Source organism: Kogia breviceps, chromosome 7 (genome assembly GCF_026419965.1).
Source record: "Kogia breviceps isolate mKogBre1 chromosome 7, mKogBre1 haplotype 1, whole genome shotgun sequence".
NCBI classification, from domain to species: domain Eukaryota; kingdom Metazoa; phylum Chordata; class Mammalia; order Artiodactyla; family Physeteridae; genus Kogia; species Kogia breviceps.
This window is the reverse complement of record NC_081316.1, coordinates 34,223,738-34,250,333: the sequence shown is the minus strand read 5'-3', so window position 1 is coordinate 34,250,333 and position 26,596 is coordinate 34,223,738. Positions and strand designations below refer to the sequence as shown.

General features: G+C 35.8%; 1 protein-coding gene across 9 annotated transcripts in view; it reads left to right on the top strand.

Annotated features, from left to right (window-relative positions):
- GAS2 (growth arrest specific 2) overlaps window positions 1–26,596 on the top strand; it is a 161,102-nt gene that overhangs the window by 101,122 nt on the left and 33,384 nt on the right. For 4 of the 9 annotated variants that reach the window (XM_067038086.1, XM_067038087.1, XM_059068368.2 and 1 more), the window contains 3 exons: window positions 1,093–1,234; window positions 7,821–7,928; window positions 22,613–22,666. In XM_067038086.1, the coding sequence (XP_066894187.1) occupies window positions 1,093–1,234; window positions 7,821–7,928; window positions 22,613–22,666 (304 nt within the window). Of the gene's footprint in view, window positions 1–1,092; window positions 1,235–7,820; window positions 7,929–22,609; window positions 22,667–26,596 lie in introns of those variants that run through there. The other 5 variants (XM_067038089.1, XM_067038091.1, XM_067038090.1 and 2 more) reach the window with 2 other exon arrangements.

Genomic DNA, 26,596 nt, shown 5'->3' with positions numbered 1-26,596 from the left:
TTTGGCCTCCTTCACCTAGGTACAATTGATATGCATCTAGGAAGCCAAACCAAATTTAAACTTAACCTAAGAAAACTATGGGAGATTAGAATGCTGCTAACAGGAGCTTCCCTGGTGGCGCAGTGGTTGAGAGTCCGCCTGCCGATGCAGGGGACACGAGTTTGTGCCCCGGTCCGGGAAGATCCCACATGCCGCGGAGTGGCTGGGCCCGTGAGCCATGGGCGCTGAGCCTGTGCGTCCGGAGCCCGAGGCCACAACAGTGAGAGGCCCGCGTTCCGCCAAAAAAAAAAAAAACGCTGTTAACAACTACATCTCTGTCTTTGAACTGCTGTGGCATTTATAATTTAAAACACATAATTTTTAACATGTTGTTATTCTGAATTATTTTTATAATTTACAACACATAATTTTTAACATGTTGTTATTCTAAATTATTTTTGTTTCTTTATTCATTTTCTTTCTCAGTAATACTGTACATGCTTTCATTATGTTGTTCTTAAAAGCATAACCAATGTCTTGTATTACCCATTCTACCTTGTTCTGGGTCCATAAAGATATACAAGTAAGAGTAAATTTCTTCTCTGTTAATTCATTTAAGGACATTTATTTGGGGAAATTGCTGTTTTCAACTTGACTCTGACTCTCTGATTTTATTTCCATTTTTAACAAGCTTATATTCAAAATAGGAGTTCAGTTATAGCACTAATATCATTAAAGCTAGTAAATCTGAAAGCTGAAGACTAAATTAATATGGTAATTCATGTTATTGACTCATTAATATATGGAATATTTTAATTTATTTTTAGTATGTTATGCATCTATTCATTTATATGTTCATATATAGATATAAACATATATGTGTATATATATGTAACTATAAATATATATGTATGTATGTATGGGGGTGTGTGTGTGTTTCCCTGCTTAAAAGGGTGCCAGTTTAAGAACATACTATTTCAATGCCAGAGAAAAGTTAATGTTGTTTTGAAAAGTTAGCAATTTTGTCCTATGGTATCATTGAATGCAACATATGGCTAAGTGTATTATTATTACAACTTATGCATGTGTATTGATCTGGTGTTTTTTAAAAAGGTATGGTGTGGAGCCTCCTGGTTTGATAAAATTGGAAAAAGAAATTGAACAAGAAGAAACACTCTCTGCCCCTTCTCCTTCACCTTCTCCTTCATCAAAGTCTTCTGGAAAAAAGAGTACGGGAAACTTACTGGATGATGCAGTAAGTAAAATTGGTCAAGTTTCTTATCAACACTTGGTCTTTTTTGAACTTCAAAACTCATTCTGTACAATCTTCTATCAATCTAACCTTTACCTTTTCCAATGTTATTGAAATTTATTTTAAAATCCTATGAGGAAGTTTATAATCCTGCAATTCATTTTGAGATTCAAAACTGAGCCACTTATTTAAAATAGTCACTTAATGCTGCTGAGTAGTATCTAAAATTTTAGGATAATAAGTCAACCTCCTGAAAATTGTCTTTGAAAACACTTAAGCCTTGATACTATTGGTTCCTGTTTCCTTATTCACTAATAAGAAGCCTGAGGCATGGGACTTGAGGATTTTTAAAGAAGGAAAAGCAAAATACCATGGAGAAGAAGATAACTACCCTTTACTGACTGCCTGCTATGGGCCGGGTTCTGCCAGTATTCTTCAAGTGCTCTTATTATCTTTAGGGCAGGTTTCTTATTGAGGAACCTGAGACTTGAAGTTGAATTACCTGCTGAGAGGAAGAGAGAAGCTTAGATTCCAACCTAATTTTGTCTAACTCTCTGAGGTCACCATCCCTCAGAGTTCTTGAGTCACCATCTTTGGCAGATTAGGAAATATTTTCATTATACCCTCATAATTACAGAAAACAGATTCTGGGTGTAACAGTAAACAGGATGAAATTAAATTCTCTGGCTACTTTGGTTGTCTCTTAAGTAGTGTGTCATGTGTGCGCATTTACTTCCCAGCACATTATGTTTTGAGCGTAAATGTCAAAAACCTATGGGTTTTATAAAAAATGGAAACCTCGGGGATGTCAGACTGAAGTATGTCTCACATACACAAGGAGAGTTCTTAGAAACTAGCACCAACCATAATGCCAGTTATAAGGAATAGGCAGGATTGAAAAGGACAGCTAGCCTGTAGCTGAGAGTTTCCTTCCCAAGGGTCTGAGCTGAAAAGAGCAGGGGAAATGGCTGATTGGCGCTGTAGGATGCAGAAAGAAAGATTCCCCCATCTTTTCTTTCTTCTGTGTGACACTATAACCTATATTGCAGATTTAAATGAGCAGAAATATAACAATTTGTCCGACCGAGTGAGAGTTTCCATTTCTGCTAAGGGCAGCATACATAAACTTAGCCCATCAATGTATCTTATCCACTACCAGTTGAATTTAGTTTTCCTTTGTTCAATCCACTCAGAAATGAAAGGATAGGCAGGCCATTTTACTATAATACACCTAAAAGGACTTTGAAATCACAGGAATGTTTTTAAGGATCAGTCACATGTCTTGAATCCTGCTGTTTCATTTTTATTTTGTAAGGTAATTGAGTAACATTGTACTAGTAGTAGATAATGGCACATTATTTATATATTGATGAGAACAATTTTTTCTTCTCTCTCAATTATACTTTTTTGGTTAGACTTACTTTATAGTAAGATCTTCCTTTTAGTCTTTCTCTCATAAAAGTGTTTTTCTGGGGTTACTATGCTTGATCTTAGCCCTTTTCCTCTCAGCTGTTACCTCCATTCACTTCCTTTAATGCATTAGAGTCAGAGGTCTGACCCTTAACCTCCTAGTGAATGAATTACTGAATCAAATGAATTTTTTAGTCCTCAAATTATGAGGACTGGTGTTTGACACTGTTGACCACTCTGTTCTTGAAATTCTTCTCCATGAACTTTATTGCTACCAGATTGATCAACCTAAACGCAACTCAGAATTGATTAAAATTGTATAGGGGCGGGCTTCCCTGGTGGCGCAGTGGTTGAGAATCCGCCCGCCGATGCAGGGGTCACGGGTTCGTGCCCCGGTCCGGGAAGATCCCACATGCCGCGGAGCAACTAAGCCCGTGACCCATGGCCGCTAGGCCTGCGCGTCCGGAGCCTGTGCTCCGCAACGGGAGAGGCCACAGCAGTGAGAGGCCCGCATACCACAAAAAAAAAAAAAAAAAAAAAAAAAAATTGTATAGGGGCTCTGTAATATCCAGGGTAAAGCCCAGACTCAGGTATGTGTCACATGAGCCCTCCATGTTCTGGCCCATTTTGTCTTTCCCAGACTTTCTGCCCTATGGATTCATTCTTGCATTCTGATGTATCTATTGTAAACCTATACTCTAATCCCAAACTCCCAAGGATTTCTTATACCCTGTGTTTTTCCTCACTTGGCTTCCTCACACTGCTCATCTTTGAAATCTACTTTTAGACACCTTTTCATCTTCTAAAATTCAGGTTGTGTGGCCTTCTATAGAAAGCTTTTCTTGGCATCTCTCATCCCAGGTAAAATTGACCAATTTGTCCTTGGTACCTCAAGTACTTTTATATATTTAATGAAGAGTTTACCTTATTGGGCATAAATACCTATTCTTCTCTAGGTATGGTCCTTGTCCTCAAAGACAAGGACCAAATTTTATTCAGCTATATCTAGTACCATGCTTATTGGATAAATTATTAATGTGGGTAATCAAAGTCTAAAAAAGACTCTCCCTTTTTCTATTTATCTGGAATGGCCATGTGCTCTGGAAATACATGCACTTCTCAGCTCTGCTGTAGCTTTGCAGAGCGAGGAGATGTTGCCCCTTGAAACCATTACCATGAGCCTGGGAAACGCAGTTAGAATGGTTCCCTTTCTTCACCAGCTTGTCTCACATGTGGCCATCCCTCATCCTTGAGAAGGGGAGAAGAAGGACAGGAGGGAGAAGGTGGTGAAACAACTATGAAAGGGATTTTGGAAAAGTTTTACCTATTCTCCAGTTCAGAAGAGGTAGATGAGATAAGGACTCTCTTCAAAATGGCAAGACTGTCACTCTGTGGTTGTTCTTCCCTACTCCAAGTTCTGTTACCTTAGCTGGAAACAATGAAGGGGGTTTCAGAGAAGCTTTAAAGTTTGTCAGGGTTTGGGAACATAACCATCTGTATAGTGAAGGGGTTTTCATTGAATGTAGGAAATGTTCTAAGCAGGTATTTCTATACTGTTGCCAGCTAGAATACTGTGTTCACAGTCTTCAAACTAGCGTTTCTCATGCTAGTTTGAATGTTGAATCAAACACTCACACCACCAGATGACCCGTGGAAAAAGAATTCCATGGTTAGGTTAGTTTGAGAAATACAGCTTACTATAAGTCCCTACCTAGAATTTGGCAATGCACTCTGGCATATCAAAGGCACTAGTGAGTTCCATAATAAGATCTTGTTTAACCTGGAGTTTTCCATGCTTATTTGGCCACAGAAGCCTCTTACAGTCCTCTTCGTTCTACATTGGGGAAATTGAATTGAAATATTTGCATTCTGTTTAAGTGATAGTTTTTCACTGAGTGTTTTATTTCAGGGCCAGTGGAACAGAGAGAAAAAACATATGAACCTCACTAATGGCTTAAATCAGAGCTTCATATGTCAGATATAAAAAGGAAATAGTTCCTATGGCAACTGCTTCACTGCATATGAGGCATATATAGCCACTGGGGAGTTGAAATTCATATACTCCAACATGTTCTTTAGAATAGGGATATAAAATATTGCTTGCAAAGTCCCTGTGTTTAGTTAATACTATTGGCTATTTCTACTCTGGCAAAGTTATTATTTACATCAAAAAAAAGAGAAAAAAAAAGAAGGAGAATAAAGAAGGGGAGTAAAAAAAAAATGGAGAAAAGAGTAAAGAAAAAGAAAGAGACACAGACCTGTGCTAAGATGTCATATTCCAGTGAACAGTTTCAACAATAACTGCCAGTTTTGAAACTTTCACTGTGTCCTCACATTTCTTTGTTTGCTACTTAGGAGAATTGTGGAAAATTGAAAAACAAAATAGGTGACCTTTTATGTGGATAATACATCCCAACGTCTTTAATCAAGCCAGACATCGTAAGAGAAACACAGAAGAGTCCATTCGGATTAATTTATTCCCCTGATGTCCTGATAGAGTGATTCGGCTGTGATAAAATGATGGGGTCAGGTTTAGTGCCCTCGTGTTGAGCCTGTTCCCACACAATGAGTTGAATACAGTTCTAAGAAGCCATTCTTACTTTCTTCCTCTTCTCCATCAACTTCCTCAGTCTGGGGATGAGAGATAGTATAATTCTGAGTAATCAGGCTCCTCTTGAAATCCCATTTCAACAGAAAGCTGGCTGGGTTCCTGGACAAAACCAGAACACCTGCCAGACTGACTTACCCCAAGGTAATGTAAGAAGCAAGATGTCATCAGTCACTGTTTACTTAACTCCCCACAGCCTGGCCTTGTCTCTTCCATTTCTGCTTCCAGCTCTCACACACAAAAGCCCTTGATCTTAAAAAGCAAGTATATTTTCAAAGCTTAGGAAGGCATTAGAGAAGGACAGGCCACTTGAGAAAGTGTTTCTTATATTTTATTTCATTTGGTACCAATAGTTTCTGTATTTTGTCTAAAAACACTTCAAGATGGAAAAAGTTTCCATCCATACTTGTGATTGTCATTTCTTAGCAGAGGAACCACTTGAACACCAATTTACTGTCTGCTCAGTTACTACATCGTGGTAAAGCTGTGCCAGGCATGACTCTCCTGAAGTCTGGGCCATGTGCTTTTATGATGCTGACTGTTGGATTTTTTTTCAGGGTGACCAAAGTCCTTCTCCCTCCCTCCCTCCCTCCTTTCCTCCTTTTCTCATGGAATTATTGTGGTGCTAAGGAAAATTGTACTGCTTCCAGCAATGGTATGCAATAAACACAATTTATATATCTGTATATATATATATATATATATATATATATATATATATATATATACACACGCATTTATTTATTTTTTAACATCTTTATTGGAGTATAATTACTTTACAATGGTATGTTAGTTTCTGCTGTATAGCAAAGTGAATCAGCTATACATATACATATATCCCCATATCTCCTCACATTTATATTTTTAAAACATGTCTATAAATACATATTGAAGGAGATACAAATAAAGGAACACTTACAACACTTAAGACAGCACACATTCATTGGTCCTGTGACCTCACTCCCACCCCAGAATGTGGGTCTGCATTATAGAAGGGAATCCCTAGGGATAGGATTCTATTAATACCGGGGGAGTGGGTAGATATATCTATGGCCCAAGTATCATATCGTATGAAAAATTCAGAACTCAAAGACATAGGCCTAATCACTCACATAACGATGTTAGACAGTTCCCTCACTTTTCCAATGAAAGCCATTTCTAAAATTCTTTGAATCCAGTCTTAATCTGTCACACTACTTTCTTCCTGTGTCCTTTTTAGGTCCCTGTGCTTATTTATCCATTTATTATTTATTTATTTATCCAAACTTATCTTAATATAAGTTTTGCTTCAGGATTCCCCCAGTCTTTCTAGCTTTCCCCTCTAGTGTCTTATGCTTCCATACTTTCTGGAACCTTGCTTATTCTAGGGAAACCAAGATGCTTAAGTCTTTTACTCCAACAGGCAAGTGAGTTCCTGCGTGACTCTTCCCACAGTTTTTTCTTAGTGGAAGACTGATTGAAGTCAGACATTGAATTATTTGATGAAATGATTGAATTGCTTTGATGACAAAACTCTAGGAATCATATCTTTGTGGAAGCAAGAATTTGGGTGAGGGGTGTCCAAGCCAATCCCTTCAGAATTTAAATTTGTTCTGTCTAGCTTCTCACATGTAGACTGTACATTATTTAGATCTGTCTTCTATGGAAACTTTGACTCAAAACACAACATATTATTCTTTTGGGTTGGTTGGTTAGTTGAAGAGAGGACAGTTACGAGACACAGCATGGCAGGTTCCCAACCAAGGAAAACGTAAATTAATAAACCTTATTCCTAAAATCATGGACTATACATTGTCTTTAATAGTCACAACTATTTATAAGCATTATGCACTTATCATTTAGTGTATGTGTTTTGTAAAGAGTACAGAGATAGCTAAAATAGGGAAAATCTGATATTCAGACATGGATTCTATAAAATACATATAAATTGTAAGATACCGCTACAGAAATAGGTTTTGGCAGGTGGGAATTACTGAGGAGTGAATTGCTGGATTAGTCTGGATGAATTAGAGATGACTCCTTAAAGAAAGTCTCAGGATTCAAAATAAGGTTAAATAGTCTCATTTTTAAATAATAATAATTTTTTAATTCTCATTTATTTTGAAAATGAGTAAAATTAATATTAATGTTATGACGAGGAAACATATAGACTATGTCTATATGTTTCCTCCATAATAGACTATGTTAACATGCCTTGTATTCTAGTTCTCAATATATTTATCTTGACAATCCAATGTACATTATATTTTTAATCCTCTAAACATGAGAACCCAGTTCGTCATCCCTACACCGCCAGTTGATTTGCTTGTGATTATCCTCCAGCATCATTATCATTGTCATCATCCAGTTTATGCCTTAGGGCAGCTATTGACCTTCACAAAGTGCCTTCAGGGCCTGACCTTTATATAGTTAAGATTTAATGTGATATGTCTGTGCTCACATCGTGTCCATAGTCTGATACAGAGCAAATTTAAAAGCATTAATGGTTCAGGGGCCTTTGAACCCGTGGAACAAATTAATCTAAAGGCAACCTGATTAAGGAGAATGAACTTGCCTGCTCTTGTATTTCAGGTGAAACGGATTTCTGAAGATCCTCCTTGCAAATGCCCGAGCAAGTTCTGTGTGGAGAGGCTCTCGCAAGGAAGATACCGAGTGGGAGAAAAGATCCTCTTCATCAGGGTAAAGTTTTACTTTTCACTTAACAGCTTGTCTTTACAGAGCATATGCAGGACTTAAGTTGCAGGTTACAGGGAAAATATGACCAGTAACTCAGCAGGAACTTCCCTTATGGTGCTTACAATTGGATTTGAAGATATGAGGTATGAAAATTTTTTATTATCATACGTATTTATCACTGAGGGCTAAATAAATAGAACTTTATCTTTTTTTATGTATACACAAACGTATACTCCAAATAGATCATAGAAATCAAATAGAATGAGGAAAACAAGAGAAAACAAATTCCTTTTTTGTCTATGCATTTTGTTTCAAAGGAGGAAAATCCACCTCAGTGGGTAATAAAAACAGTATTCTGCCCTGGTTTGACATATCTCAAGTTTGGGAAATGATTAACCTATAGGTCCTGATAACTTTCAAATTATTTGAACATGACTTTTCAAAAAGTTTGGTTTGTAAACCAGAGTGAGGAGAGTCAAAACTCATTACAACGGCATGGTTAAATGATGACTGCCATTTTTTTTTTTACTGGTTTTCTGGGTTAGACTAAAGAAACGTGGGCCTGTGGCAATGAATGATTTGGTGGCCTCTATCCATTTTACAATCATCCTAATTAAAAATCTGACTAGATGTCATGAACAATTCTTGATTGTAATTATTGGCTCAATAAAGTAACATTCAGGCTGTGAGCTGTTTTGTTAATAATCAAGAGAATTTAATCTCTCAAAATACATTTGTTGCTTTTCCTGAGACCAAGAATTCTTCTTTTCAAAATTAAGAAAGTGAAAAATAAAGCACTGATATACTCCTAGAAATCTGCAATTAATAAGTACAAGAGTCCTTCTATCTTATTTTTAGTCATTTCCTAAAGAATAGAGGTTATGATTCTGAGAAGCTATATTGTCTTGCCATTTGAATAAGTTAAAATATTTTCCTTTTTATTTTATTTTGTAGAGCTGAATAATTTGAATGTGTACATCTAATACAATCAATGAACATTCTTAACATACTCAAATCAGTGATGACCCAGTAGAAATTTTTTCCAGTGTAAAGTTTTCTTTTTAATGACCACTTTTGACTGAAAGTTATTTGTACGACAATTTTTTAAGGCTCTACAAGATGTAATTTAAAGAAAAGTTTAATTATAATTAGCCTTCAAAAATAATGTCAATCATTTTGTATTTTAATCTAACATTAGGTCAGTGCTTATTGATCTAAAAAAATGTTCAGGTAATAATTGCTATTTTGCTTTGGAAAGGCAATGAAAGGGATATAATGATATGTTATTATTAGGGGCTTGAGAACCAGTTTAGGAGAATGGCCTCCCTGGAGTAGACAATTGGCCCAGTCATCACTTATTGTTCTTTGTTGCAAGGATAACATACATGTTTATTTTAGCCAACCAGCCTGCTTTTGCTTTAACACATTAATAAATGCTGATTTAGTAGTACCTCCACAGATGTGTTTAAATTTTACTAAGTTGGCCTTTCTCAACTGAAGCTCAGGCTTCTTGAGACTATTAAGCCCTGGAGCTTAGAATGAAAACATAGGGTTTTATTTATTTAAACAATTATTCTTTTTTATAATGGAAGTGTTGACAAAACACAGGATTAATAAATTAGATGTTTTTCCCTCTAATGTAACCTAATATCTTTAGGCAAAAATATATATTACATACATTTATTTGTATCTGGTCTTCCACATTTAGTCAACTGTCAAAGAATTTGATGTCTATATTTGTGAATAACATAAGTGTATCATATTTAACATTTAAAATATTTTTTGATGTTCCATTTTTCTTTTCAGTAAATAGTTTCCTTTTGGTGAAATCTATGCATGTATTGTTTATAAAGGAATTGAAACTCACTTTACTGAAGAAAATTGCATCAAATTCCTTAGTGATAGCATTTGAATTTAATATCAGTTACCATAGTCAAACATAATGTGCAGTTTCATGCTTCTGTAGTTTCAGGAGAGCCTGCAGTAAGAGAACTGACTGTAGTGTGGTTATTCACTGATTGGCCCAGCAAGTTATAGCATCATGTTGCTGTAATAAATGTTTTTAAATAGTGTTTTAGTGAATTTTAGTCATTCACTTTTTCTTATTTTGCTCCATCTACATATAATTTGTACTTTTTTTTTTTTGGTGGAAACTTCCCCATTTGGGGGAGAGACCATACCTTTATTTTACATTTGTGTAACCAAAGGGCCCATTCAGTCATTTCCCCCAACAAAAGGCTAAAGATCTCAGAGGAGCATGAGCTTGCCTGTGGAATAACAACACTTTCTTTTATTGTTCTCTTTTGGTTCTTGTTTTAAACCCTCCTACCTTCTTGTAATCTCATCAGTTTTGAGTGAAGCAACCATTCTAATTACCTCTTCTCCAAAGCCACAGCCTTAGTTCAGGCCCCATCAGCTTTTCTTTTTTATTTTATTTATTTTATTTTTTTATGTACTTAGTGCCACTGAACTGTACAGTTACATATGGTTAAACTAGTATGTTTTATATTATGTGACTTTTACCACAATAAAAAAATTGTTTTTTAAATTTGTACTCTTTTTTACAGATTTCACTTTAAAATTGACCCATTTTTTTAAATCTTAATTTTTGAAAAAGAAAGTATCTATTACTGCCTAAATTGCAAAAGAAACTATTTGTCAAAAAAGGAAAATATCCATTAATATATTTTCATTTCAATTCTTATCTTTTGGCTTCTCAGGGGTCCATTTCTACCCTGATGGAATAAAGGGATTCTACCAAAACTTTTCTTGTATCTGGTTATCCCTAGAGACTTTTTACCTCTCATTCCCGGGAGTTCAGGAATTGAAATTTCACAGGCAGGCCATATGCACCTTTCCACACACATTTTTCCCTATTTTTTTCTCTGCACTGAATGGATGAACTAGAAATGTCTCATTGATATGTGCACACTTTGGCCAGTACTTTTGGATTTGTGGCAGGGGCTATATTTAATTGATTGTCATTCTGTACTAACACATTATAAGGAACTGGCAGTTATTAGTCAAAAAAACTCAGAGGTATTGATTTTCAAATGATAGTTAGATGGTTGTTGCTGCTAATATCTTAAGTTTAAGTTTCTTTGAACACCCGAATTAAGTAGAGAATGCCTTTGGTCAAATTCTCAGACACACTAGGGGAATGATCGCCTCATGGTATCTGCGTTGCTGTTCTGGGTTTCTTAAGTTTGCATTTTTAACAATGGCATATTTTAAACTCTGTCCTCTTTGCTGAGGCTTCCAAATATAGTCATATTTATGACATAGTAAGTGGATACATTTATGCATATTATTTCATAAAATGAAATATATATGGTATCTTAGCATCTGTCTCCTAGTTTTCTGTCCATCCTGAGAGCAGCCATGTCTTCCTGTGGTCATAATGAACCTATCCATGCAAAAAAACAATTTAGGGTCCTTTCAAGCTATTAGGAATGTTGACTTACTTTTAGTTAAAGAGAGCACAGTAGTTTGCATTTTATCTAGGTTTATATATATATATATAAATGGGATTCTACAGTATACACTCTATTTTCTGGCTTTTTTCACTCAGCATAATTTATTTAAGATTCATCAATGTTGTTGCCTGTGTTAATAATTTATTGTTATTGCTAAGTAGCATTCCATTATATGGATACACTAAAATTTGTCCATTCATTCACTTATATCAATAAGACATTTGGGTTGTTTCCAGTTAGAGATCATTACAAATAGAGCTGCTATGAACATTTATGTATAAATCTTTGTATGGACATATGCTTTAATTTCTGTTGGGTAAATACCTAGGAATGCAAAGCCTGATTTGTATGGCAGGTTTATTTTTAACATTATAATAAATTGTTTACTGTTTAAAAAAAATAAAATAAAGAGAGCACAATCACCAAAAAACCCTGACATAGAAAACACTGTCCCTTAGAAAGTCATAAATACATGATTCTATTAATAAGTCTCTATCTAACACAATTACTCCTGATTTACTCTTCTTAATGTGAGCCAGAGTTAACAAGTTTATGTCTAACCAAATTCCAAAGTTTGTTGACAACACCCCATGACCTGACTTATGTATGGTTTTATGGTTATCATATATATGAACACATTTTCTCATTATGCATTCAAATCAACACAATAACAACACAAAAGAATGAAAAAATTAAGAATATGTGCAAATTACAGAGAAAGAGTCCAGAAGACATTTCTACAGATGATATCTTTGCTAAACATATGTTTTATCTGTGGGTTTCTAGAAACCAATGTATGAATAGATACTTTGCATACATGGCTATCTAATGTTACTTATGTAGATGCATCTATATTCTCATGTAGACATGTTTGTTTATATACACAGGTCTCCATTTAAAGGTGAAGGAGTAATCTCAATATAAAGAAAATGTTTTATATATTATATATAATATAAAGAATCCTTTAGTACAAGGGGAAACCTCCAAGATTTCTGACAGTGGCTTTTAGGCAAATACACCAATAATCCCCTGCTAAAGTGGGAATTCTCTTGTTTCTAGTTTATCAAACACAATTTCTCATAGCCAGAGTTTTGCCCTGCACCTTCCAATGAACAACACTGCTTTTGAACTATCTGGTGTACAAAGCTAAATGCAGCTAATTTCTAACTGTGTGGTACAGATACAGATACTCTCTTCCAAGGTTTAAATATAACAGTTATTTTTCACTGACTTTTGAGTGATGATAAAACCTCCTTGCTGATGTCTGTAGTAATAGAGATTTAGATATTACTATTTAGCCATGAATGAATCTCAGCCTAATGTTATGATTTTGAGGAGGAGAGAAGTAAGAATTTTCCTTTGTTCTTTTGTTCATTCAGTTAGTTGGTATCTTCCTGGGCTTCAGGTATTGAGAAGTCACTTGACAATATAAAGCTGAATAAGCTTATAGGAAGGTTTTCAGAAATATGTGTTAGAGGCCATGAAAATGTCTATACTATTTGATTTGTCAACCCCAATGCAACAATGATAATATTCCATGTAAATAATCTAACAGTAATTTTTAAAAGTGGTTCCCAGAAAAATCTGGGAACTTATTTAGAATTGCACATTCCTGGGCCTCACCCCAGACCTATTGAATCAGAAGCTCTGAGGATGGGGTCCAGACACCTGTGCTTTAACAAGCCTTCTAGGTGATTCTGATGCATACTAAAGTTTGAAACCCCTAATCTAAAAGAAAGAACTAACTATATGAAGGAAGAGATTTGTTGTATCAATATAACAGCGCAATTGGAAATCACTTGCATGTTTGATCATGGAAGAATATAACCATTCAGGTACTAGGAATGATCGTTTTGAAGACTTCTCTGTATCGTTGTAAGAAAAGAACTGAAGATATAATGTTAAGTGGAAAAAAGCCCAGACTTTGAAATTGTGTTTACATATAAAAATACCCGTGTAGAAATGATATACAATTATGATTAAGACTTGAAGTGAACAGGAATAATTGAAAATGGTTTTTAATTTTCAGAGGTCATTAAATTATGAGTGAATTATTTTTTTCTGTTTTGCATTTATCTCTGATGATGAAAAATAAGAACTCTTTAAAAGAAGAGAAGTCAGCAACCTGAAACAGTTGCAAATGTGAGAATAAATAAAAGGATTTCTAAAAGGTGTCAGATTAATTAGCTGACTGCTCATTTTTCTGGTCCTTTGCCTAAGCTTCCGATCTCCTGGACAAGGGTAAGGAAGCTCATTGGAGCCACGGTGTTGTCTAGACCAGGGAGGGCTTTGCATTTTGTTGTGAACTTGTACCATATTTTTCCTGGGATGAACCTCTCACCTTTCCTTATTGTTCTTTACTATTTTATTTCTCCATTTTGAAAACTCACTCAAGTTGTTTTCCGTTAGCACTAGGAAATGTGTAAACATCTTAATAATGTCCCTTCTCTTTGCAGACCCCATGAGTAAGCCATATGCTTAGTTTTCTCTCTGCTAGTCATTAAGGCTTTAATCATTTGATATCTCTTTCCTTTAAGGCTCAATTTTTAGTGACATGCAAATAATCTAATATTATACAATAAACTGATCTGTGATAATGCATGAAATGGGTGTAAATGGCTCTAATGAATAGGACATCCATGGGGGTAAGAGCTTTACACTGAACACAGTTGCTCTAGTGTTCTGATAGTAGAAGCATGGGAGCAAGCCAGTGGGGTCACATGTTGTGAAGTAGCTGACTTTTTTGGTGCTACTTGCTTTGGGCACTAATATGATGAATAATTTTTTACTTAATTACAATTTACCACTACCCTAATTTTAGCATTGTTCAAAGCATGTTCCAAGGAATTATAGTTCCAGAAGATGTTCAAAATATTATTCATAAAGAAGAAGGGTCATAGTAATGGGTTTAAACAGGCTTCCTTAATAACTCTTATTATTGATAATTGACTCAGCCTCTGTCTGAGCAGGTGTGATATATCTCACTTTAACCTCTCATTGCAGTGTGGGAAGCACTGTTGCCATTCCCATTTTACAGCTGAGAAACATAGAGGTTGAGTAACTTCCCAGGTTATAAGGGAATAAGTGATGAAAGTGAGGTTCAAAAGCCTAACTCCTGAATTTACGCTCTTTACCACTAAGCAATACTGATGTATTTATCTGGGATTATCTGGGATTTCTTGGAGGGTTGAATATACTAATGTGATCTATTAATCACTAGAATGAGATGTATTGTGTAGCATTTTCCAAATGTATCTGACTATAGAAATGGTCCCTCTGCTACCTTTTTTTTTTTTCCCCAGAGCATTATCCTGGGCTAGGGGGTCATGAAAACATACTTTGGGAAAGACATTATCAATCAAATCAATTAAAAAATAATTTGTAACATAGAATTATATGGAAATGAAAGTTTTCTACATTTTCCAGAATTAAAATCCATGTATATCAAAGTACTTCTAAGAAATACTGAATTTATACTCAGTTTTACCTGTAAGTTCCATTTGGAAATTATGATTCAAGGAAATGACTGGAAAACTTTAAAGGAAAGGCAGCTAAAATTTTAAAAGTATCATTTGTACCAGACATTGTAACAGGTGATTTATATACATTGTCTCACTGAATCCTCTACCACTCAGCTGGGAAAATGTTTTTATCCTTTTGTTACAGGTAAAAAGACAAAGACTTAGGTTAAGGTCTCAAGTAAATAGTATGATACACAAAATCTAGTTCCTGACTCCCAAACCCATAACACACTCCATTCCAAGCAGCTTCCCTATGGCATGTCCATTAGATGCAGATTTTCATTCACAAGGTTAGTTAGTCCTCTAAAAATGACTTGCAACTTTTTACAATATGTTTAAGGCTCAGCTGTATAGTAGTATATTCCTTATATCATTTTTACTTTACATATATTCAGAATACAAAGGGCATTACAATTGCATAATCAATAGTGCTATGTAATGTAAGGAAAAGAATATAATTTGTTTGCTTGACTGTATTGTAATAGTAATAAAATTATAACAATATTTATTAGGTGTTCACTTGTATGTCATACACTCTTCAAAATGGCTTATATGGCCTATATAAGAAAATAAGATATATTATTTTCTGTTTTGATATCTTTTTAGAAGAAGTCAAAAGATAATTTTTTATATTGCCAGTATAGTCTTCTTGAGTCTTCTTACTAATTGTTGATATTTTTAAGTGGATTAATATTATTTCAAGACATTTTAATAGCAGATTTTCATAGTTTGGTAAAACCATATCAGGTTTCATGCTAACACTCTAAAGGGTCTGGGTATTTTTTTTTTCCTTCACATTTTAAGAAATCTGACTACTTAAGAAGCCTGAAGAAAAGGCAATGAATAATTTAATTGGAAGTCAGCAAAAGGCTTTGAAGTGTTATAGAGTCATTATACTAGTTCTGAATTAAATCATCACAGATCAATGGAAAAGTCACACACATTGCTGTTGATTCTTTGTAATTTCTTCTTTACCATAAAAATTCTTCTGGGTTATATCTGTGTCGTAGAAATCAACTCACTATAACAAGCCAAGAAAGAGAGGTACCAGAGCTCTGTTGCTATAGCAACCCAACCTGGCAATGTCTTCTAGGACTTGCTCTAAAGGAAGGTCCAATGATAGCCAGTAATATTACTTTGTTTTCTGCTCTTATGACACATATTGATTTACTGTGAATAAAAAGTAGCATGGTTCAAATTGCATACCTTTCCTGGTAATGAAAAATGGGCTCTTGTGTAAAAATGCAAAGGAGTTTTAAACGAGTAGCAAGGAGTAAAACCTTCATTTATCTTAGTGGAAACATTGCAAAAACAGCCATTACTCAGCAGTTGAATGTTGAAAATTCACTTTTTTTGAATAAAAAGGATATAAATATTTCATCTAATTTAGCAATTTATGGGAGCAGTGGTTATGATTTCAAAACTATCTAACGGCTTATATTCAGTTCTAGGAAAAAACATGGCTATGTTTGCCTCTGATATATGTAAAATCTCAAAACATTTATAGTGTTCTAATCCATGATGAGAGAAACATGGCTGTTACTAGCATATGAATATTTCCAGACTTAGTACCTTTCTTTGCCCAGCTGCCTCAAAACTGAACACTAATTCAGGAGAAGCAAGCATATTCAAAATTTTAAATATATTCAAACTCTTTAAATTCAGATTTCTTTTTAATATCTTTTCTCTATTAAAGACACTCATTTCTTTGTAATTTATTCATGTTCAATAAGGCTGGTCTAATGGGATATAATTTACACTTTGGTAACATATCTCTCAAAGGACTTTGCCAATGTTAATGTCTTCTTAACCTCTTCTTTCGGAGAAAGGCATATATCTTGGATGAATGCAAAATAAACAAAGTGATCAACCACCACTGTAAAAAAAAATCAGCTAATGGGATGTTGCTTTTCTGAGATTTATTCCTTGAGAATGAAAACCTTTTAAATATAGGAAAATTTATACTAGACCTTGTCCAAGATTACACCCAACACTACATTTGACACCAAATTTGAAAGCAAGAAAAAATGCAATTTGATATCCCTTACAAGAATGGAAAGAGTAATGTATCTGGGCCACTTTCCATATTCCTATTAAATTAGGGAATTCACTTATTCTCTTCCCATTGAATTGTTAGGAAGTACATCAAGTGTGAAGAACAATAAATAAATGAGAGCTCAAAACCAAAAATCCTTTTTCCCTGAGAATTTACCATTATTAGCCACTTAGCAATGAGTAGATTTTTAAAATTTTGTGTCTTCCTTTTACCTGAACTGATAAGCATTCTTATTCATCTCCAACTGAATTAACAAGGTTTAGCATGCCTTTAAGTTGTACAATACATGTGTGACTCTATTCCACCTTGAATCATTTTCTTTTGCCAGTCCACTGCATCTGGAATAAATGGACAATTTTTTTTCACTAGCCACAAATCAAAATTATTTAAACTTACAGAAGCGTTGAAAAATTAAATGGCTTCACTGAGGAAATGCACAGGTCCTATGATCTGCATTCCCAATTTCTGCATTGCTATACCTTTCCTGACATTAAGATAAATTTGTTGCATATATATACATCTTATATAGTGGTATATGCATGTATGTGTGTGTATGTACACATGTGCGTGTGCATAGTGAAAAAGCACAATTTAGAGAGTTGAATAAGTCCAGTTATTTGGCATTTTTTATTTTAAAAGAGATCTCAAGTTTATTTTTCTGTGCCAGAGATTTGAATTCCTTATCAAGAAGTTTGTGAGAAAAATTAATCTTTTATTTTGTCTACATTTCTTTACATATACAATTTAACGCTCATGGATTGTTTTCTGTGTGTCGGGTGCTTTTCTAAGTACTTTCCTTGGATTCTTTTATTTAGCCCTCACAACTCTTGGAGATAGGTGCAATTATTATCTCTATTTTAACAATAAGGAAACCAGTATTAGGAAGTTAATTACTTGCCAAACATGACGCAGCTGTAGGAGTCAAAATCTTTCTTTGAATTCAATATATCTGATTTCAGAGCCCATGATTTTAACTATATGCTATTCATTCTATTTCAGACTATCTAGTCATTTGGCATGTGGTGTTGTGAGTATTGCTGTTTAACGTTTCAGCATCCACTAATGATTGACCTGTACTTAATGTGCAGCTCCTAATTTGCTTATTCCTTTGTTGGTGTGGTTTGGTAAAACATGAAATTTAATAGCCAGTCCCTGTTAGAGAGACAGAAGAGAGTACCCAGGAAACAGTCTTATAAAACAATAACAACCCCCCCCCAAACAATTCAGAAAAACCAGGATAGCTTTCACATTGTTCAACATAATTATTGGGGTTTTTTTCATATATTGACCATACTTGAAAAGTCTTCCCAAAGCAACAATTTATTTGATGAATGAACAAACTAAGGAATATTCTCAATTTACTGCAATTACATATTTCCATTTCCAGTTTGCTTTTATGTTATTAAGATTAAATCCCCTTAATTTGATTATATATGAAAGGATTTTCTGAACATACTGTGGTGGAGTAGGGAGGTGAAATTGCCTTTTGTACCTTTTAATATTTTTATTAAAGGGACTAAATTAGACTTATGACAAAGTATGAACTGAAAATTTGAAAATTTTTGGCATGGCAATGAATGCTTTTGAAGCAAGTTCCCTAAAAATACGTTTTGAGTAATTTTTTTTTTTTTTTTTTTTTTGCCGTACGCGGGCCTCTCACTGTTGTGGCCTCTCCCGCTGCGGAGCACAGGCTCCGGACGCGCAGGCTCAGCGGCCATGGCTCACGGGCCCAGCCGCTCCGCGGCATGTGGGATCTTCCCGGACCAGGGCACGAACCCGTGTCCCCTGTATTGGCAGGCGGACTCTCAACCACTGCACCACCAGGGAAGCCCTTGAGTTATTTTTAAATAACATTTTTTTCCTTATCATGTTACCTGATGGAGGCTAGAGTATTTCTTAATTTTATATGGTTTGTAAAGTATACTTACTTATACATTATGTCATTTTTTTATCACTACTCTTTAAAAAAAAATCAGTGTGATTATTAATCTACATATCTTATTGATGAGGAAACTGCAGATAATAGAGATTTAACTTTCCCAAGGTAATCCAGCTAGTAAGTGACTGATCCAGGATTAAATCATATTATAATTTTTATATACTAACTTTCATATATTTAAAATGTCACACAATAAAATTTCCCTTTGAAGTTTTAATTTTTTTAATTTTAGCATATATGAAAACCCTTTGTTGTTCCTTATGTTTTTGATTTAAGAATCATTTGCCTTGTGTTACATAATAATATGAAATTGTAAAGTTTATAAGATTTTTCTTTCTTCCTTTTGTAGTCTTCCCAACAAGAACATTTCTTGGTTTACATGTTCTATGCTGGTATAAATGTGAATGATTTTTTAATGATTGAAATCTGAATGATTCTTTGCAAAAGGGAAAGAAATGGAACAGTTATACACAAAGGGTATTGTGTTCTTGAATTATTGATGAGTCTTCTAGCAGCCAGAGAACGAACCTGTGAAATGTCTGTCATTATAAATTGTATGTAATCCTTCCAAGGGCTCAAGTTGCATAAACAGGATGCAGCCAGATTCATTAAGAAACATACTTTGCAACTGTGGCCATCTTGAGTTTGTACTGAATGTAGTCAAGCATAGTAGCAATTTTGTCATTACAACATTGACTATAATAAATTAGAGCTCATTTATTTAGTGGTATCTTTTTCATAAAATCAATGAGTTAAATTTCTGCAGACTTGGTCACGTTAGACCTTGCCTTGTCTTTCTCTTCTAATACTTGACATTTTGAATTTCAGTTCCTCAGTAAAAACATGGAATCTTGGTTCTGGACCCAGCAGGTGCCTTGATCATCTAACTGCCAAGACTTTTATTTCAGGAATCTTACTGATTCACGTCAACTTTTCATTCACTGCAATGGTGTGTTCCACTCTTATTAGTATTAACATTTTCATCTGAAGCTTGGTTGTATGTTGTTTAGGATACATTCTGCCATCTCCTGCCATCTTGTTAGAAGCATACTAAGATCTTGAGAAAATCTTTGTGTAGATTTTGGGAGGAACAAGGTATAAGAATTTGGGTTTAATATTGGCCTTAGGATATATACTCAATAGGATATATACTCAATTTGCTTTACTATAATGAAAACCCTGATGTTACCAAAAAAAATTTAAATCACGGTGAGTTATTTAGAGATATTTGTCCTGTTTCTCTAAAAAGAACATCAGCAAGAAATCACTATATTATATGACTCTTCTCCTAGCTGCAGCTTTCTCTTATATTCATTTCCTTTTACATGCTAGCTTCTCTTGCCAACTTCTAATTCTCCTGCACTATACTCACAACTTGTTCTTCCAAAGCTCTTGGCTATTATGAAGAAATGCCTTCTCTCTAGCCCAGAGGTTTTACAACCTAGCTTGTAATACGGCTACATTTTAGGGCACTATAAACTCCATGGAAAAATTATCATTATTTGAGCTATCACCATGTAAAGGGCTTTCTCATTCTCTCTCTTTTTTTATTTTATTTATTTTTTGTTATTTTTTTTTAATTTATTTATTTTATTTTTATTTTTGGCTGCGTTGGGTCTTCATTGCTGTGCACAGGCTTTCTCTAGTTGCGGCGAGTGGGGGCCACTCTTCATTGCTATGCGCGGGCCTCTTATTGCGGTGGCCTCTCTTGCTGCGGAGCACGGGCTCCAGACGCATGGGCTTCAGTAGTTGGGGCATGCGGGCTCCGTAGTTGTGGCTCACAGGCTCCAGAGCACAGGCTCAGTAGTTGCAGTGCACAGGCTTAGTTGCTCTGCAGCATGTGGGATCCTCCCGAACCAGGGCCCGAACCCGTGTCCTCTGTATTGGCAGGCGGATTCTCAACCACTGCACCACCAGGGAAGTCCCCCCTCTCTTTTTTTAAACTAACTATAATTTTTTTTGGTTCATTTTCACAGAAACTGACACCTTAGTTAACAGTCTTTAACTTTTACTCTAAACATGGTCACTTGTCGTATTTTTCTTGAAATCCAGCCACATAGAACATGTGGGGCAGAGATGATTGGATAGTCTCTCTGAGGCCTCGTTTGAAGGCAGGTAAAGGGCAGACCTGGGATTTCAAATTCTCTTCTAACTTTGGCATTAGGCACAATGTCTCCAAGGATCCCATTCCCAAACTGCAACACCCAGACAAATAGTAACACATTAATTTGTCATCATCCACCAGTGTGTTCACCATGATAATGTTACCCAGTCTAGGACTCTTCTTTAGATAATCATGGTCTTTTGAAGTCCTGGGCTAATAGAAAAATTATGGAAAGTCATATGGCACACAGAACCTTAGGAGTTTTATTAGCCTGTCTACCTAAGGCTAAGGTAGGCTTCAGCCTTGCACAGAGAGGCACTTTGGACCAAAATGTATATGTCAAAAAAATCCATCTCCCGTGGTGATGTTTACAAAATGTCTTTCTACCTTCTTCTAAGTTCCCTAACAATCTACAACCAACATGACAAGGAGTCAAAAGTGTTCTCAGAAGCCAAGAGCGGAGTGTGTCTCCTATCCAACCTTGGAAAGCTCATCTATCTCCTGTATTTACTCAACGTCTTATAATAAAGAGAAATCCTCCAATGAGCACTGAAAGAATTCCAAAGAAGCCTGGGTTTTTAAACTGACATCCTGGCACCAAGGACTGAGTAAGGTCTTTCTTCATGTAGAGCATCCATAGAACTGGTGGATAACACAATTATATATATCAGCTAGAGGAAAGGTAAAGATGAAATATTCTAAGGATAAAATGGAAGATAGCCTTGAATAATAAGTTACAGACATAATACTATCTAATCATGGGAAGGGAAATGAATGTTTCCCAAGGATAACTTTACTTTGGAACCCTGACACTTAAGCTGAGAATCTGGAACATGTCCTTCAATTCTGACTGAAGGACTTTCAACCAATGACCTTTCAGATAAACTAGGCATCTCGCTGTGAGTATGTGACCATTGTGAGATTAGAACACGGCATAAATACCTTTTTAATTACAACAGAAGGAAGTGGTAGTGTACCCACATGTCACAATTTTCTGAGTGGAAATACAATGGTAAGGCCTTGAATAAAAGCAATAAGCCAAGTAAGTGGGGAAGTAAGGTCAAGATGGCAGGATATTCCCCCAAAACAGGAAGTTTCGTACAGAAAATAAACACTTCATTTACTTAACAATTTTCTCTACAGTTTCATGAAATATTCTCTAGAGCCTGGTATATTTCACTTGTGGAATCGAGACACAGATTTGATGTTTATTTTTTGGGAAAAATTATTTCCTTACATGTATCTCTTATTGTTATAGTAAGAACTCAGAAAGGAACAAGAGACCAAAGGACCCCAGAAAATGGATAGTTCTAAACATTTGTGTTTTAAAATGTGAATGACTAACACAGTCTACAATTCTCAGACTATGTATGCTTTAGTTATCACTTAATGTAGATAATTAGGCAATAAAATTTCCCTTGACTATAGGATATGAAGAAATATAGGAATAGTCATTATAACTTGAAAGTAAAGGTTTTCTTTAATCTCATCACAAAAGATCACAGTTTGCATTTTCAGGTAACGCTCGTGTTCGTTTCTACAGTGGAGATGGAGAACATTTTATGAACTTCATATCTTCTTGTTTCAGTAGGGTCTTCATGGTTGTTACTATGTCTCCACAGCCAAAGCAAAGCAGACGTTTAAGGTAATTACTTAGATAATTTAAGTAATGATTTAGTAATTTTAAAACTTAGGGGAAAACCTCTCCACTTTGCTTTCACTGTGGAGCCTTGGCCTCCCATCAAATGAGGGAAGTTGGGCATCCAAAAGTGAACCTTTTACCAGTTTTTTATTCTTTTTTTTTTTTTTTGTGAGGTATTAAAATGCTGCTTCTCCTTTGATGTTCCTGTAGCAGTTTGTAAAAATGGCAATCTGGAGCTTATTGTGGATAGGTGGCAGGCAGTAACCTAGTAATTTTTGTCTTTTCTTAGTGTAATTCCCATACTCCAGTGTGTTCCTTCATTGAGCTTATTATTTAAATTATTTGAAAGTATAAACCTGAGTTTAGCTTCTGTATGCAATATCATTTTAGCCTTTGCTTTAAAATATTTAAAGTAATACACTTGTGGAATAAAACTGAAACACCACATAATTTCAGAATATTTAATTCTGAAATTATAATTTCATTCTACTCCCATAGCACAAATTGCCCTGTGTGGTTTAACACATGGAACCCCATGGACATTTGCCAAATTTCTGCTCCTGACACCATATCTAACCTCTAGATATATCAGTAGTACTTTAAGTAACACGTGTGATTTATTACTTCATTATAAGAAAAGTTACAGGGGATAGGAATGGGATAGGACTCGAATTTGAGGCCCTGAGGTTTCCAGTGTAGACAGAAATACTAGGTCATTTTTAGTTTGTAAGTATTAATAATTATGATCTAGAAAGAATAGCTTACTTGAATAAGTCTTGTCTATTTCACATAAACAAAGAACTGTTAGAAAATATCCATTTTGTCAATTCTTCTTTAAACAGGATGAATATATCTTGAAACTACTTTATGAGAACTAGTTTAGATTTCAGAAAAAGTGTTGTTGAATGCATCTACTTAGCCGTAATTTATTTCTGCACTCATTCACCACATGCACGAGTATGAGGCATGTGCAAAGAACTTTTAGAAATCTCATGGATATAGTTCCTCTGTAAGCTGTGTTTCTTTATAAAGATCATGCTTAATTATATAAATAATTGGTCACACACTACTGACAATGAAGTATATCCACATTAATAATTGACAAGCAGGAGACGGAGATGAGTTCCCTTAGAACCACTTCGAAAATCTCCTCAATGAACCTGAAAATGTTATAGAACATCAGAACACATGACTATGTTGGGTGGCAGAAAAATACCACACAGAACTTTCCTTGGACCTGTTGAAAATCGTTGCATAATGACTTGTGAAGCAACTTACTGCTAAATGAATGTGAAACCTAAATCCGTTGCTCTGATCTGACTAGACAGCCTTGACCCCCATCTATCACCAAAATTGACTGAACCACTCTCCCTAGCTGGGTGTGAAGTTTCCCTTTTGACTTTTCAGATGTCACTTGGTTAAAGAGGAAGATGTTGCCTGACAGGTTTTCTTTCTTCAAAGAACATGAATGTCTGTCTTCTTTTCACGACTTAAAATTGCCACACCTCTCTTTACTTTTCTCTTTTTAAAAAAATTTTTCATAAATGTCTTTTAAAAGGGCATGGGTATTGAACTAGAAAGTCAGGAATTTAGTTATCTGATTACCCTCATCACAGTGCTTCACATTTTAGGGTAAATCTCTATAGAACATATCTGAAGTTGGTATGATTTCAGTAGGCGTCGTGGATTTTATAGGGGAAGTTTGCAATGGAGCTGGCAGGCTAGTTCTTTTGCAGGCAGTGAACATCTCCTTTGGGAAGGCTAAAAAAACAATGCAGAATTCTCTTCTCTCCTTTTCTTTACCTCCCCTCTTTCCCCTAAGAAGATGAGTAGAGGAAGAGAGCATACTTTGCTAAGTTTTGGGGGTGGGATCCCCATTCTGGTCTCTTGTTTTTCTTTCAAATACAGACATAGAATGACAACAGAGACATTGTCTTAATTGAAGTGAAATGCACTAAGATCAAGCTCAACACTTGCTTCCTGGAGGCATTTCTCAGAGACCCTATAATGCCAAAAGCAAGAGTTTGGAGCTGAGCTTTATCACTTGGTGGGTACAGCCCCTCTTGGGAGTTACCTCTCCTTTCACGGGTGAATGCAGAAGGTTCTGGAAGAACAGTAAGAGCTTCCTAGGCTGTGACGAGCACAGTTTAGAAAGCTTTGCTGTACATTGGACCTGCAGGCTGAAATACCTAGAGGCCAGCTGAGGCCAAGCCCCTAGTCCTTCCTCCTCCTGGGGGCTGCATTCTGCACTTTGCTCTCACACTATTCCCTGCAGGAATCTCAGCCCTGTGGCCCCTCCAACTTTTGCCAGGGAGGCTTGCCAAGCTATCTTCATTCCTGAGTCTCATCACCCAATTCTTTTCCCAGTTTTCAGTTCTCCCTGCCTCATTCACACCCCTTTCCACAGGTGGGACTTATGCTGTAGTCATCTTTGATCCTTATACCCAATGCCTCACCTCAACCTTAGTTTCTGAAATCGACACCAGCTTCGGATCTGGCCAGGTCTGTATAGGCCTAGAGTTGGGTGCCTGCTTGGGGACTTGTCTGGTTCTCTCTGAAGCAAGATTACCTCTTCTGCCTACTGTTGTTGGCACTTCTGAGATCAATTTTCTTCACTCCCAAGATACCACTTTTTGACCCTGTACCCACAGCTGGTTATAAAAAAGGTGGCAAGCATCATTTTAACCACTTAGATTACAGCAGTGTCCACATAACCAGAGGCTAGTGAGGGAGCTGTTGATGTACTTAAAATGCCTCCACCCACTGTTTGCTGCCCAGACATGTCCTGTTAAAAACATCAACACTCCATTTTTATTTTACATGCAACTTCATATTGTTATCTGCAAGCCTGTTTACTCTGTTACAAATATGTCTCCAGAATAACAGGTGTTTTCTCATATTACTAGGCGTTGGAGCTTTTTATTACAAGTGACTTGCCTTCATCCATGTTCTGTCTTTGATTTCCTTCAAGTGAAAGGCTTTCAAAACAAGTCTTATGTCCTTGATTAGAATACATTTAATGTGTCATTTTAAACAGAGCACTTTTTCCATATTTTAATAGAACAATCCCTGTGTTTTTTTTTTTTTTTTAATAGCAAAACATTTAAAGATTTATCCAAGAGATGCATAGTTAAATTGCTTGGGAGAGCTGGGAGAGTACTTAAAGCTGTACTTAGTACATTGATTTGAAGAATTTAGATCATGTTGGGGGAGACATCACAGTTAAGTTAGAGCTCTACCTTTCATTAATCTTTCAGGTAAAATGTTTTTGGGGGTTACATTTGGGGGTGGAATTCCAAATAAAGTGTTACCTATCATAGGGTTTTTCTATTAATGTGGATGGACTTCAGGAGTCAGGAAGAGCTATCAGGAGAAAGAATAGTGTGAAATGAGACTCAAATAATAAGTCTAGGTTAGCTGAAAAAGAGTAGAAAGGAGAGTGTTTCAATCAGAATCAGGAAGGAAACAGCGTGCACAAAGGCTCAGAAGCGCCAGAGAAAAAGGGATAGGGAAAAAGATAGAAAGGGAGGAATGGGAGCCAGAGATAGAATGAGACATTATCAAAAGCCTTAGAAGTGCAGCCTTCAGAGCAGAGGGCAAGGAAGGGAGGGGGAGGCTTGTAGCAAAGGAGAGACAGGCAGGCAGACGCACAGAACTAACTCATGAGCCACCTGTATTATGAGAGCTTTAGCTCCTGAAGGCAGTGTGGAGATAAGAATTTTTTGAAGGGGAGAGATGTGAGTAGACTACATTTTAAATTGCTAAGGCTATAGTGTGGAGAACGGATTGAAATGATGTAAAATTGGAGGAATGCCATCCACCCATATTGCCTTGAGGAGTGTATGGGTCATGACAGGGGCAGCTCAACCTGGAGACCTATCTGATAAAACTTCCAGATATAATACATATTATGATCTACTGGGCAAGGCTGTC